Genomic DNA, 14,018 nt, shown 5'->3' on the forward strand with positions numbered 1-14,018 from the left:
CAATCACATGGCATGAGTCATAGAGAATCAATGCCATTGAATTAACTCCATTTAGAATCAATCTGAATCAAACAGAGAATAAATCATAGAGAAACCAATCAAATCTATATACACTTCACACTGAAAATGTATCCATATTCATAAAACATTTTGTCTTTCATAAAACTTGGCTCAAATTTGTAACAGGCTTGTTAACTAAAGGATGAGCTCCATTCTGCTTGCGCTTAACTGTTATTTGCTTTAATTATGTTTATGATGTGTTCATTTTTATAGATTTTATGTATGCTAAGTGGGTGGTAGGTAATATGTACGCTACAATCTTTATATGTGTAGTCATATGAAAGCATGATAGAACATGAAACGCCACATTAACAGACACACAGGCCGGGGGCAACTTATCCTGAGCTTGCCTGCAGAAGGGACTGAGGGTCAGCAGAAGGATGTACGGACTAACGAGAGCCAAAAAGAGACACAGCTCCCCCGTGAGGGGACAAACTATACATGTCCTTCCTCGCCCATTCACCAAATCTGACAAACGAGTCATTTATGGTAAAAATGTCATCAGTACTACTCAATCTTTCATGGTCACTAGAAAGCGACTACTGAGTAATATAAGAAAAAAAGGCCGAAGTATCATGCATTCGGAGCTGTGTCTTATGTGCGTAGGAGGAAGTGTTCTGGTAAATTAAATAAGGTGATACAAACGTGCAAAGAAACCACTCCTCGATAGCCAATCAAAAACCAAACTGACCAGGTTTTTACAGTAAGGGTGTGGATGTATTATTAAACTGCTTCTTCTAGACTTTGAACTCTTTTGTATTCGGTGTGTTTACACTGATATAAATTTTCGGGTTGTGAACTTGATGTCAAATATTGGGAGGGGGAAAAAAGCCCAGTAAGAATGAATAGCAGTGTGTGAAGGATTACTTTCAGTTAAGACGATAAATCCTAATCATAAAGCCAGTCACTGAACTCATAATTTAAGTTCATCTTGCACAGGGTTGCACTGAAATGAAGATTAAGATCCAAGCACCATAGATCATACCTTTCAAATCTCCTTTTTTTACTCGAGTCCTCTGGGGTCTTGGCGCTCTTGGCGGTTTGTTTCTGAGGTGTCCGAAGAATGGCCTGAGCGGATCGAACCCACTCGCTGACCGACTGCTTGCTGGTTTCGGCTGGGTCCAGAAGGAAAGAGTCCGCTCTGCTTTCTTCTGGATCTTCATCACTATCGTCGTAAGATGAGTAGTCTGAAATCTCAGCTCGTGCCTAAAACGGAGAGGATGGTTTTAGTCATTTGGCAGATGCTTTTAAAAATCAAATCAAAAGCCAAATAGAAAAAATAAATAAATAAATGAATTAAAATGAAAAAAGCATGTAAAAAAGTACTAAAACTTCAATTATTATGAAAACTGAAAATATAAAACCTAGCTCAAAATATGAATAAATATACTATAATATAGTATAAAAATAGTAATACTTAACTCTACTCCAAAGTCACTTATGAATGTGGATCATCACAAGCATGAAAGGACATTTTAATACAAATACCTAACCCTTTTTTAATCAAAAGAGCATTTATTAGAAAATAAATTATTTGGGGAGAGAGACAGAATATGATACATGATAAATAATTGGGATATGATATATGTCAGACTGGAACCTGCACTATCCACATGAGCATCAACTCTCTGGTTACCAACATCCTTCAAAACATCATCTTTTGTGTTCAGCAGAAGAAAGAGATTCATACAGGTTTGAAACAACCTGACGGTGAGTAAATGATGACAATATTTTCATTTCTGGGTGAACTATCCCTTTAATGTTTGACTATAAAATGAACATTAAAAGTGCAAAGTCAAATCGTCACAGCGATAAACCCACAGAGGAACTGATTTCAGAATTGCAAGCCTTAATAACATTGACATAATATTGTGATTGAAAGTTTCCAAAGACTTTTAAGGAATACAATGAATACACCCTTCAATCTCTTCAAACTCTCATCAATCAAACTCTTGGTTCACAATTACACAAATTACAGTAGCTGAGTGACGCCGCCTGGCAGGCTGCCGCCATGGTGTCAAATTATGGACAAAACAGGTGTTACAAAAATATGGCAACCTGTGTTTTTACCTTATTCACACACACAAAAGCATCATGCTCGGATATGAGAGCAAACACAGTATTAAGCTGAGCCTTAAAAATGAACAAAAACAAGTCATTACAGATGGCTGAGGGCCACCAAAACAAAGCCAAAAATCTGAATATCTATGAACCAGTACCTTGTACAACACAATCATCATTCAAATTCACATTTCACATGCATGCTAGAGAAGAAAATAAGTGAGAAGGGCAAAGGTGGGACGCAAAAACAAAACTAAGTGATCTCCCATTAAATCTATCCTGCTGCACATATGGTAATTCCCAAGGGGTCTACGCGTCCGCCTATCCAGCACAGCATTCATTTCAACCTCTGGCCTCTGGAAAAGGCTTTGAATCACTCTTCTTAAGTACTGCCACTGATCTCTGAATCCACACGCAACTCCTACCCATTCTTCCTACGTACGACACTTGCCTTTTAGTTACTACATCTAAAAATCACTGGCTTTGTGAGTATTGGTGTTCGCTAAGGCAAGAATCACTGGTATTATTGCTCATACTTAGGGTTAAGGGTTTCTTCAAATAAATAATAAATCGGCGACAAAACAGGCGTAAAAAATAAAATGTCAAAGACTTACATTCAAAGATGACCTAGAGATTTTCATAATATATAGAAAGACTGAATCTAAACGGTATATACATATAAAGTAAAAAAAAAACAGCGTTTATCTGAAACAGAAAGCTTTTGTAACATTATAGACCGCCGTTCAAAAGTTTGGGGTCAGTGAGAATTGTTTTTGGAGGGAAGAAATAAAATAAATCAATACTTTATTCAGCAGCGATGCATTAAATTGATCAAAAGTTACAGTAAAGACATTTATAATGTTACAAAAGATTCTATTTCAGATATAACTTCCTATTCATCAAAGAATCCTGAAAAATAATGTCGATAACTGTTTTCAACACTGATAATAAGTATGAAAATATGTTTTTTGAGCATCAAATCAGCATTTTAGAATGATTTCTGAAGGATCATGTGACACTGAAGACTGGTTCAAAAGTTTGGGGTCAGTAAGAATTTTATTTTTATTTTGGGGGAAATAAATAAAATAAATCAATACTTTTATTCATCAAGGATGAGTTAAACTGATCAAAAGTTACAGTAAAGACATTTATAATGTTAGAAAATATTCTATTTAAAATAAATGCTGTTCTTTTGAACTTTCTATTCATCAAAGAATTTTGAAATCTTGAAATTGTACAAAATGTAAAAAAAAAATTTACACAACTGTTTTTAACATTGATAATAATAATAAATGTTTCTTGAGCATCAAATGAAATCATCATATTAGAATGATTTCTGAAGGGTCATGTGACACTGAAGACTGGAGTGATGATGCTGAAAATTCCGCTTTGATCACAGGAATAAATTACATTTTAAAATCTATTAAAATAGAAAACACTTATTTAAATGGTCATAATATTATATTATATATTACTGTTTTTTTATCAAATAAATGCAGCCTTGGTGAGCAGAAAAGACTTATTTTAAAAACATTAAAAATATTACTGATCTCAAACTTTTGAACGGCAGTGTATATATTTATTTGTAAATATATAAACTTTTCCATAGACAGTCCAGAGGAACACATGTTATACATATATGCATTTTTCTCATGCTCTGTTGTGGACCTGGGAAATCAAAGCTATCCGATCAGAGAAAGCGCATGAAGTGGTCAGGTGTAAACAGACCCTGTGCTGTGACACAAGCAAATTCTACAACCCTTTGTGAAAATTAAAGAATTGATTCCAAATGCATTATGGGAAAATCTACAAGTCAATCTGAGAGATGTGACGAGGGACATCCAGCCCTGACAAAAGCACACACCCTCAAGCAAACAATAGACAAAGACAGAGAAGATAAATTCCAAAGATAGACCTGTAGATAAGACCAGGGCCGTCATGAGACCCGATGATATGTGATATACGAGTCATTTACCGTATGACAGGTCGTAAAAGACAGATGTAAGGGAATGGGAGGGGGTTTTGTGTGTGTGTGAGTGTTTGTGTGGCTGAGTTGTCACAAACTGGTTTTCTCGTGGAAAATAATCGGCTGCCTCCTTGTCATGTGGAGACACGAACGGCATTCCAGCCCGCCAAACAGCCTACACACTCTTTTATTTGAATCAACTTGACCCTGCAGGGCAGCCTGCCAGCGAACAGTGCACTACACGCGCTCTCTCTCTCTCTCTCTCTCTCTGCAGTACACTATGTTCCTGGCCCGGGCTCAAAAATGTGTTCACCCTGCACTGGCTCAAAATGAATGGAGGAGTACACAAACTTTTCGCTCTATCAAATCTATCATTCCAGATACGTCATATAGGGGCAGTTCCCAAACCAGCGGGAACAGGACGATCACGGAGCTGAACGGAGAGGAGTGCCAGGCCACAGCGTGTCAGCGCCAAGGACGCCCGAGATTGATTTGCAAGTGCAGGAAGACATAAGGAAATTGATTATGGGTAGAAACAAAGGTGTAGTAAACTGAGAAATTAAGACAATTAATGTGCAATAAACACATTACGTCTAGACGCATGTCTGTTTTTTCCACTCTTCCTGTAAATGAACCCAAAGCGATTTTCCTGTGAAAGCCGGGCAAGTAAACAATCAGTTTTTTTTTTTTATTTTTTTTTTTTTTTTTAAACAAATGGTTTCAATCTTGAATCCAGGAAGCAAGGCTGATTTAAAATACACTTTTAAAAGGAGGCATGGGAGTAAGTGCTAAACATAGCTGTGATCTGGATGAGTCCAAGACAGACGTTTCAGCATCATTCATTCAAGCCCTTAGTGTCACCTTGAGGAAATTCATGTTTAAAAAATGTTTTACATTAGTGATTCTCAACTTTTTTCTTTTTATCCCCCCAAAAAACTGGTCTGTTCTGATCCATCAGAAAAAACATTTAAAAAAACAATGTTAAATGCACATAATTCTTCCCATATCCTCTGTTGTTGACGTCAAAGGCATTCAATCAAACTCTTGTCATTTTGGCACAAATTCACCTGTCGTTTGGCAATGATAGATAAATAATACAGATGACAGCATGGACAGGTTCAGTGACATACCCTCATCCTCAGACACCATGAACAAAACTACTCAAGGTTAAAAGAAAATATTATTTAAAGAAATACATTAAATACGGGCTCGCTCACAAAGATAAACATGATTTGAAACAACTGCAATTTGTTTTTACTGAGAGTAATATTTAACATTGAATTATTAATGATTGAATTATTTAAATTATTGTTTTTTAAAACAATATGAATATTTTAAATGTAATTCATTTTTAAATAAATATATTTATTATTAGGGTTAGGTTAATTTTTTTTTTAAACCCGATGACCCAAGCATTTCCGATGACAAAGAAACTCTAAAAATCTGAATCTGTATCTTGGGTGTCATTGAATTATTATTTGGATCTATGCCAAAAAAACTGACTAAACTACAAGGAAACTTTTGAATGTTTAACCAATGTGGGATGTGATGCAAACTATTAATTAGTCAGTTCACAGCTGTGTTTACATAGTGCTGGATAACATCTCTTTAACATGATAAACCTGCCTACCACTGCCCTTCCAGGAAGCAGAAGTATGAATGAATGAATGAATGAATCATTTAATTAGCACTTTACTATGTTCAACGGTCCACCACCCAAAGCGCTTTACAATCATATCTGGAACTATCTAGAAGGAACTATCTAGCCAGCACAGTCTGAATGGATTGCAGTTCATGTCAAGATTACTGGCAACACAATGATGCATCATGATGAATTATGATAATCATGGTCAAAGATCACTAGCATAAGGTAGACTACTTCATGATGTCGTTGCTGATGACACAGATGTTGGGAATAACGTCCCTGTCCTAAAACATTAAATCGGGATATATTTAAAATGGTGAAAATTCATAATTCACTCACCATCTTGTCATCCCAAAACTGCATGACTTGAACACAAAAGAATTTGGATATTTTGGAAGAATGTTGCAAATGCTTTTGTCCATTCAATGAAAGTCAAAGGGATCCAATGATGTTTTGGACCCCATTGACTTTCTTTGTATAGACAAAAGCCGTTGTAACATTCTTCGAATACTGAGATATTTCTCACGAAAGCCGTATGAGGGTGAGTAAGTGATGACAGGTTTTTCAGTTTTGGGTGAACTATCGTTTTTAAAGGTCTTTCTCACGATCACACTGATGAGAGAAGGACTGAACTTCCTAACCTACCTTCATTGCCTCATCTAATTTACATTCTCAGTTCACAAAACTCACAGTTCATAATGCACTATTAAATGGATAGTTCACCCAAAAATAAACATTCTGTCAGTAATTACTCACCCTCATGTTGTCGCAACCCCGAAAGACTTTAGTTCATCTTTGGAACACAAATTAAGATATTTTTAGGATTAAATCGGAGAGACCTCTGAGTGAGCTCATGTAGTGTAACAGCGCAGCGCTTCTGGGTTGTACGTCAGAACGTAGGCTCACTATTGGCCGACGCTGGTCATGTGTGTGATGCGTGTGACGCACAACCCAGAAGCGCTGCGTGAACTCACTCAGAGGCCCACACAGAAGAAAATGAATAGTTGAATAAAGTCGGTATTTTTGTTTGTTTTTGCGCACAAAAAGTATTCTCGTCGTTTGATAAACTTAAGGTTGAGCCACTGTAGTCACTTGGACTATTTTAAACATTGTCTTTACTAACTTTTCTGGGCCGGCAAGTTTCAATAACATAGAAGCCTATGGAGGAGTGAGACAGCTCTCAGATTTAATCAAAAATATCTTAATTTGTGTTCTGAAGATGAACGAAAGTCTTACTGGGTTGGAACAACATGAGGGTGAGTAATTACTGACAGAATTTTCATTTTTGGGTGAACTATCCCTTCAATGATGATGGGTATATTTCTAATCTAAATCTAATCTAAAGATACTTCAATTAGCTTTATTTAATTTAGCATGTCTAAGACTAGTTCACTTCGGCTTTCAGATAATATGTACTACACATATGGCCTGTTTCACAGACAAAGCTTAAGCCTATCCCAGGCTAAAATGCATGTTTGAGCTGTTTTAACTAAAAGCAACTTGCACTGAAATATCTTAAAATGTGTCACTGTCATTGTTTAGTCTCAAGATGCGCACCAGTAATGTTTTGTTCTAAGGCATGATTATAAAAGCTACTTAAATGCCCTAATTGAACTAAGGCCTAATCCTGGCTTAATCTAAACCCTGTCTGTGAAACCAGGTCATAATATACCATTATAAGATGCATAGTGGGAATTAGACGCATTGTGTGCTCTGGCAAAACAACAGATCTGAGTTCGACAAGCATTAATTACATTAAACTAATGTCTTATTATTATTTCATTTCATGTGTCATGTTGTTTTGGAAAATAATATGACGTTGACCCACATTTGATCTTATAATCAGATGACTTGAGTGACATAAAATGCCAAATATTAATAAACTAATACCAAGTAAGGTTGCAAATAAATATTTAAGCCAAAGGTCAGTCCTAAAAGGAGCAGGGACATTGAGAACCCTGGTGAGCGCTTAAGACGTCTCAGCCGAGGAATCCTAGCGCCCCCTACTGAACAACTATCTGTCCTATATATCTCACCTGATCACATTTCTCTCCTTAAATCTGTCTTTTAATATTTTCCTTTTTTCCCCCCATTAAAAAATATTTGTGTTCTTCTTTTAAAGTTAACATGAAATTACTTTTAATACATGTAAAATTATTCTGCCAATGTAAAACTATCAGTTTTGAGTGTTTTCTGTTAGAACGGTGTCGTGTTAGCGGCCTTAAAGTTAATAACTAATGATGTAACGGAGGGGAATCAATCAATCAAAACTAACTTTAGCTGGACAATGACTTTATTCTAGAGCTGCTGTAAAGCAAAAATAATCTCTGTCATTGTAATTTCCTATTATCACTGTAAAGCTGCTTTGAAACAATCTATATTGTTAAAAGCGCTATATAAATGAAAGTGACTTGACTTGACTTGACTTACCGGAACAGGATTTAGAGAGTCACTGTGCTCTTTTGAAGCTGAATTGTCCTCCTCTAATTCGCTGTCTGAATCAATAGAGGGCAGGTCATCTGTCTCTGAGGGAAATGCAGCAGATAATGTCATGTGTTATCTGGATTACATAACAAGCTTAACATATTAAACTAGTTATGAACATCTAGAACTGTAAACCGTAAGGTTATGATTGTACGAGAACATTTTTACATCATTCCACATTCCTGATAGCACTTATCAAGTAATAATCACACTACACTTGTTGAGTAATATGAACTTTAATACTCTTTAACTGAGAAATAATAAGGAATGCTGATATAAGGAAATCAAAACTGTATATTCTTTACTACAACCAAGCTAACTTCTATTAAATTCTGCCATCTAGAGCAACTGCATATTGTATTTTTTGGGATTTCATCTGATATTGTACATTTTCTGATTCAACATATGAAGAGTTCAGATGCAAAAGCCTCTAAGTGCCATCTGAAATTTTCTTCTAGAATGATCATTTTTATAAAGCTTGTATATTTAAGTTAAGTAATTTCACTTAAATGACAAATAATAGCTAATTTGCATTGCCATTTAAGTGAAATTATTGAAATGTAATATATATGAGCTTGATAAAAATGATCATTGTATAAGAAAATTTCAGATGGCACTCTGAACTCTTCATATGTATTTCAAAGATTATGGATTTTTTTTTGTTGTTGTTGCTTGCAATGTTCAGGATAGTAGTTAAAATTTGTACATGCCAACTGCCCCAACTTTTGTTTATTTAGATTCATAATTTTACATTTGTAATGTGTGATTTATAATTATTACATTTATTTTAAAAATCTTGATTTTTTTTTTACATATATTTCCCTATTAAACTTTTTTTTTTTTTTTTTACTTTTACTTTAAAAAGACCATTTTCAATAATAGCCAGAAATTATAGAAGGCAACTCTAAGACAGCCATGAGTTCCATAAACACCTAGAAAATGATAGCAATGTATCTGTGTTAGTCAGTCAGATAATTTAACCTAGTTGACAAGCAAAATTCACAACATTTTAAATTGTGCAAAGCAAAAATATGCGTACATGATCAAAAATATGCATATATGATGGCCCAAAACGCTGTGACACTCGCCTTGGGCCAGCAAGCCACCCTTAACGTTGAACACTGAAACTACGGGTCAAATTAAACTCCTGGTGTATTCATGTTGTTACGTCCTTTTGTTGCGTGTGCGTGTTTTTCTTTGTTTCTCTCCCCGCTTTTCTGGTTTACTTCCACTTTCTTAGGTACCCGTGATTGGTCCAGTAGTCTGTCAATCTCCATAAGCCGCTGAAGTCTATTGCCAATGGGAAAAGACCACCTCAGATAAAAGAGCACGCCGGACCTCTCTCTAGAGATGCTGGTTTTTGTCGATGTCCGTTATTTTCCCACATTATCCTGCTGTTTATTGTTGTAAACCCTTTTGTTTGTGCTGCTTGACTTGTGTATGTTTAAAAGCCATTCTTGTATTCGTTTCTTCCCCTTTGTATGTAACATAGTTTGTACAGTGTTCACACGGTATGTTACTAGGCCTGGAAGAGGCGGACAGGTAAGAATGTCACGTGACATACAATGCAACACGTAGGGGTTTCAATTTGTGTTGGTACATTAGGTTAGGGGCGAGTGCCACCCCATGTACTTTTGGTTTTAGAGTAGTCAGTGAAGATCAGTTAGGGCGTCACGGAGGCTGAAGACTTATTTCTTTTGTAAGCTCACGCTCGATCGGCTCAAAGCCGGCATCCGACCGGCGCGGAAAGTCTTTACGTGTTACTGTCCTTTTCTCGAGGCAAAGTATTTTTTGATTAAATGCAATACATTTGAATACGTATTCTCTCGTTATTTCATCTGACTCCATAAATGAAAAGGTTTTAATGATATCTGTGCATCATTAATTATGAGCGAATGTTTGACTATTCCTTTTAACTCTTTAATGAAAATAATGTCAAAGACGGTTAGAATAATCAAATGTAACAATTTATTATGTCAGGTAAATGTATCATGCCAATTTCAGAATCAATTCAAAGATAATCGATACAAAACATCAAATGCTCTGGAATAGAGAGAAGATGCAAACCCAACATTAAGAAATACACTAATCTGAAATACAGAAAGGCCTCGAATCCTCTGCTGCATTTCATTATATAGTCAGGACCTCTTTCACTTGGAAAAATCTTTTAACAATGGAAATTTGCATTCTGAGGTTACACCTTTGGGTGTAGGGAGACCATTTGTCTAGAGGCCAACCCCTCCTTGTGTGCCAGTTATCCCTAAACTCTTAAAAAACGTATTACCTTTTGTTTTACTTATTTGGAAATGAGACATTTGTACCAGTCGCACTGAGACATTTCAAATGATACCAAACATGAAAAATACTCTGTGATAATCATTCACATTAAACTATACATTTTCTTGGGTGATTTACATGTGGTCTCAGCATGTGAGAGGGGGAGTGAGGAAGAGGGGGAGAGATTTGTTCTGAGGTGAGACTTTGCCTCACAAATGGTGAGTTTAAATGCTAATTTCCAATCCTAATTGTCCTCTCTCAGGGTCTGGTCGCTCTTCAAACAGACTGTCCGGCATTTCCTAATTTCTCAATTCTTACACTTTTCTTTCTTAATTTTTCTTAGTTAGGTTAAACTTTGTTTGGTTTTGTTATTTTCTTTGGTGCCACCCACGTCCCCTCTTCCTCCTTGTAGTGTTGTGTTAATCCTACAAAATTATGTTAATACCACTGTACATATATTTAAATTCTTTGTGGGTGTTTTTGCTTCACTCTTACCTATTTCCTTTTTGTACTGAATAAATGTATCCGCTTATTGCACGGTATTCCTATGGACTTGTGGTTCTTTGTACAGCACACCACTCAATTTTAAATGTTAGACCCCTGTACCTCTAGACTACTGCATAACAATTCATCATCAAAAGCAACTCTGTTCTCACCTACGCCAGTGCTGAACATCCGCAGACTCCTGTGATAGTCAACAGGATGTTGTTTGTGCGCCCTGGGCCGATGTGGTGCCTGTGTGACAGTCAGTCGAGGAGGAGGATGACTATCATTGTCTGCTTCTTCCTCTTCACTGGAGCTCCAGGCGATGTGCACCGGTTCATCTGTGCCAGCATCTCTTTTCCCTTAAATCAATACATTTATTCAGCAAGGACGCATTTCATTTATCAAAAGTGTTTACAAAAGAGTTCTATTTCAAATAAATGCTGTTCTTTTGAACTTTCTATTTATAATAGAATCCTGAAAAATATATAGCAGCACAAATGATTTCAACATTGATAATAATCATAAATGTTTCTTGAGCAGCAAATCATCATATTAGAATGATTTCTGAAGGATCATGTGACACTGAAGACTGGAGTAATGATGCTGAAAATTCAGCTTTGCATCACAGGAATAAATTACATTTTAAAATATATTCAAATAGAAAACAATATATTAATATTTATTCAATTTAAATAATACTTCATAATATTATTTTTTACCAACAAACAAAAAAATCAAGACTTTTTTCCCCCCCAAAAAATATATTTTTTAATCTTACCAAGCCCTAAATTTAATAGTAGTCTAAATATATGGAACAGAATATCTTATTGATGATATTGTTGCACTTCTCATCTAATTATAAATCTCTGAATGACTATTAATTCACACTTTATAGATTGATCAATCGGTTGTTACCAGAAACAGACGCCAGCGCCACATTATGTGCATTTCTGCTCTTCTTCTCTGATGTTTGCAGCTTCTGAAATACAAACACACGACGTTCAGTGCATGTGTGTAGAAGAGCAACAGCATGACGTGACGTCTACGCAGCGTAACACACCTGGACGACGGATGTGTCCAGGAAACTGTCCCCGCATCTCTCCCAGCTCTTGGTGGCAGGAGTGGATGTTCTGGCAGAGGGTTTTCCTGCCTTTCTGAAAGTGTCCTTCAAATCGTCTGGGAATAACACACACCTCATGTCCAGGTTTCTCTTACGCTGAAACCACATACACAAAACATGGAAATGGAGATATATATATATATATATAGTTAATTAAGACAAGGGGAGGTCACTGGAAAATAGGTTAGTAGTTTTAATTTTATTTCCTTAACATTTTATGGTCAATACATAATTTTCAACGCATGTACTTTCAGTTTACATGACAACTTTTTTTCTAAAATATGGAAAATATTAAGGTAGGTGTGTCCAAATTATTTTCTGAAAATGTACAGTACAGGCCAAAAGTTTGGAAACATTACTATTTTTAATGTTTTTGAAAGAAGTTTCTTCTGCTCATCAAGCCTGCATTTATTTGATCAAAAATACAGAAAAAAAATGTAATATTGTGATATATTATTACAATTTAAAATAATTGGTTTTCAATTTATTATACTTTAAATTATCATTTATTTCTGTGATGCAAAGATGAATTTTCAGCATCATCACTCATTAATTTTCATTACTCATTACCAGTCTATCACATGATCCTTTAGAAATCATTCTAATATTCTGATTTATTATGAGTGTTGGAAACAGTTCTGCTGCCTAATATATTTGATAAATAAAAGGTTAAAAAGAACTGCATTTATTCAAAATAAAAAAATATTTTCTAATAATATAAATCTTCTTTACTATCACTTTTTTATCAATTTAACACATCCTTGCTGAATAAAAGTATTGATTTATTTCAAAAAAAGAAAGAAAAAAAATTACTGACCCCAAATTACTGACCAGTACATGCGTTGAAAATTATGTATTGACCATAAAATGTTAAGGAAATAAAATTAAAACTACTAACCTATTTTCCAGTGACCTCCCCTTGTCTTAATTAACTATATATATATATATATATGAATATTGTTACAAAATATTTCTACTTTTAAAACATTTGCTTCTTTTTTCTTTCTTTCTTTTTTTTTTTTTTTTTTTACTTTTTATTCATCAAAGTATCATAAAAAAGTATCACATGTTATGAAAAAATATTAAGCAGCAGAACTGTTTCCAACTTTGATAATGAATCATCATATTAGAATGATTTCTAAAGGATCATGTGATAGACTGGAGTAATGATCCTGAAAATTCAGCTTTGCATCACAGAAATAAATGATAATTTAAAGTATAATAAATTGAAAACCAATTATTTTAAATTGTAATAATATATCACAATATAAAAAAAAATTCCTGTATTTTTCATCAAATAAATGCAGGCTTGATGAGCAGAAGAAACTTCTTTCAAAAACCTTAAAAATAGTAATGTTTCCAAACTTTTGGCCTGTACTATGTATATTAATATATTGGTCGCTTTAATTTGTCAATCTCTAGCTTAATTTTGTGATTTATATTTCTAGTTCTACGGAGTTTTCATTACTTCTGCATGTTGTGTAAGTTAGTGGATAAATACACTTCGAATGGAATGACAGCGAATAAAAGCATACAAGTGGTTCTCCCAAACATCTACAAAGTTTGAGAAAGTGTGTTTACAAAGTGTTTATTGATCGCTTACCTTGGCCATCATGTTATAAGTTAATTTTTCCTCAAACAGGGAATATTATAACTGTTTACATTGTTGGGCTGTACTTCACTAAACGGCACGGTCAGTTTCTTCTTCGGTTCGTCTCTCCCGCTCTTTTAGTTTATTACGCTGCGCACTACTGACACCTGGCGGTCATCAGAGTCATGTAACGCTCGCAGGCTCAGCACTGCTACTGCATTATGGAACGCCAAAGCTGCCAAAATAATACATAAATACATAGTACAAATACATAAATACACAGTACAAAATCGACGCAATGGTTTTTATCATCATTATGAGCGAACAG

At 35.0% G+C, this 14,018-nt stretch overlaps 1 protein-coding gene across 2 annotated transcripts in view; it reads right to left on the bottom strand.

The window, feature by feature from the left end:
• spidr (scaffold protein involved in DNA repair) overlaps positions 1 to 13,844 on the bottom strand; it is a 50,658-nt gene extending 36,814 nt beyond the window's left edge. The window contains exons 1-6 of one of the 2 annotated variants that reach the window (XM_082184090.1): positions 13,703 to 13,844; positions 12,040 to 12,195; positions 11,895 to 11,958; positions 11,150 to 11,338; positions 8,169 to 8,257; positions 1,046 to 1,266 (exon numbers count right to left, since the gene is read on the bottom strand). In XM_082184090.1, coding sequence (XP_082040216.1) covers positions 1,046 to 1,266; positions 8,169 to 8,257; positions 11,150 to 11,338; positions 11,895 to 11,958; positions 12,040 to 12,195; positions 13,703 to 13,714 — 731 coding nt within the window. In that variant the 5' untranslated portion in view covers positions 13,715 to 13,844. Of the gene's footprint in view, positions 1 to 1,045; positions 1,267 to 8,162; positions 8,258 to 11,149; positions 11,339 to 11,894; positions 11,959 to 12,039; positions 12,196 to 13,702 lie in introns of both variants that reach the window. The other variant, XM_082184089.1, reaches the window with a different exon arrangement.
• Between the last annotated feature and the right edge of the window lie 174 nt (positions 13,845 to 14,018).

Source organism: Leuciscus leuciscus (assembly GCF_965113295.1).
Source record: "Leuciscus leuciscus genome assembly, chromosome: 11".
NCBI classification, from domain to species: Eukaryota; Metazoa; Chordata; class Actinopteri; order Cypriniformes; family Leuciscidae; genus Leuciscus; species Leuciscus leuciscus.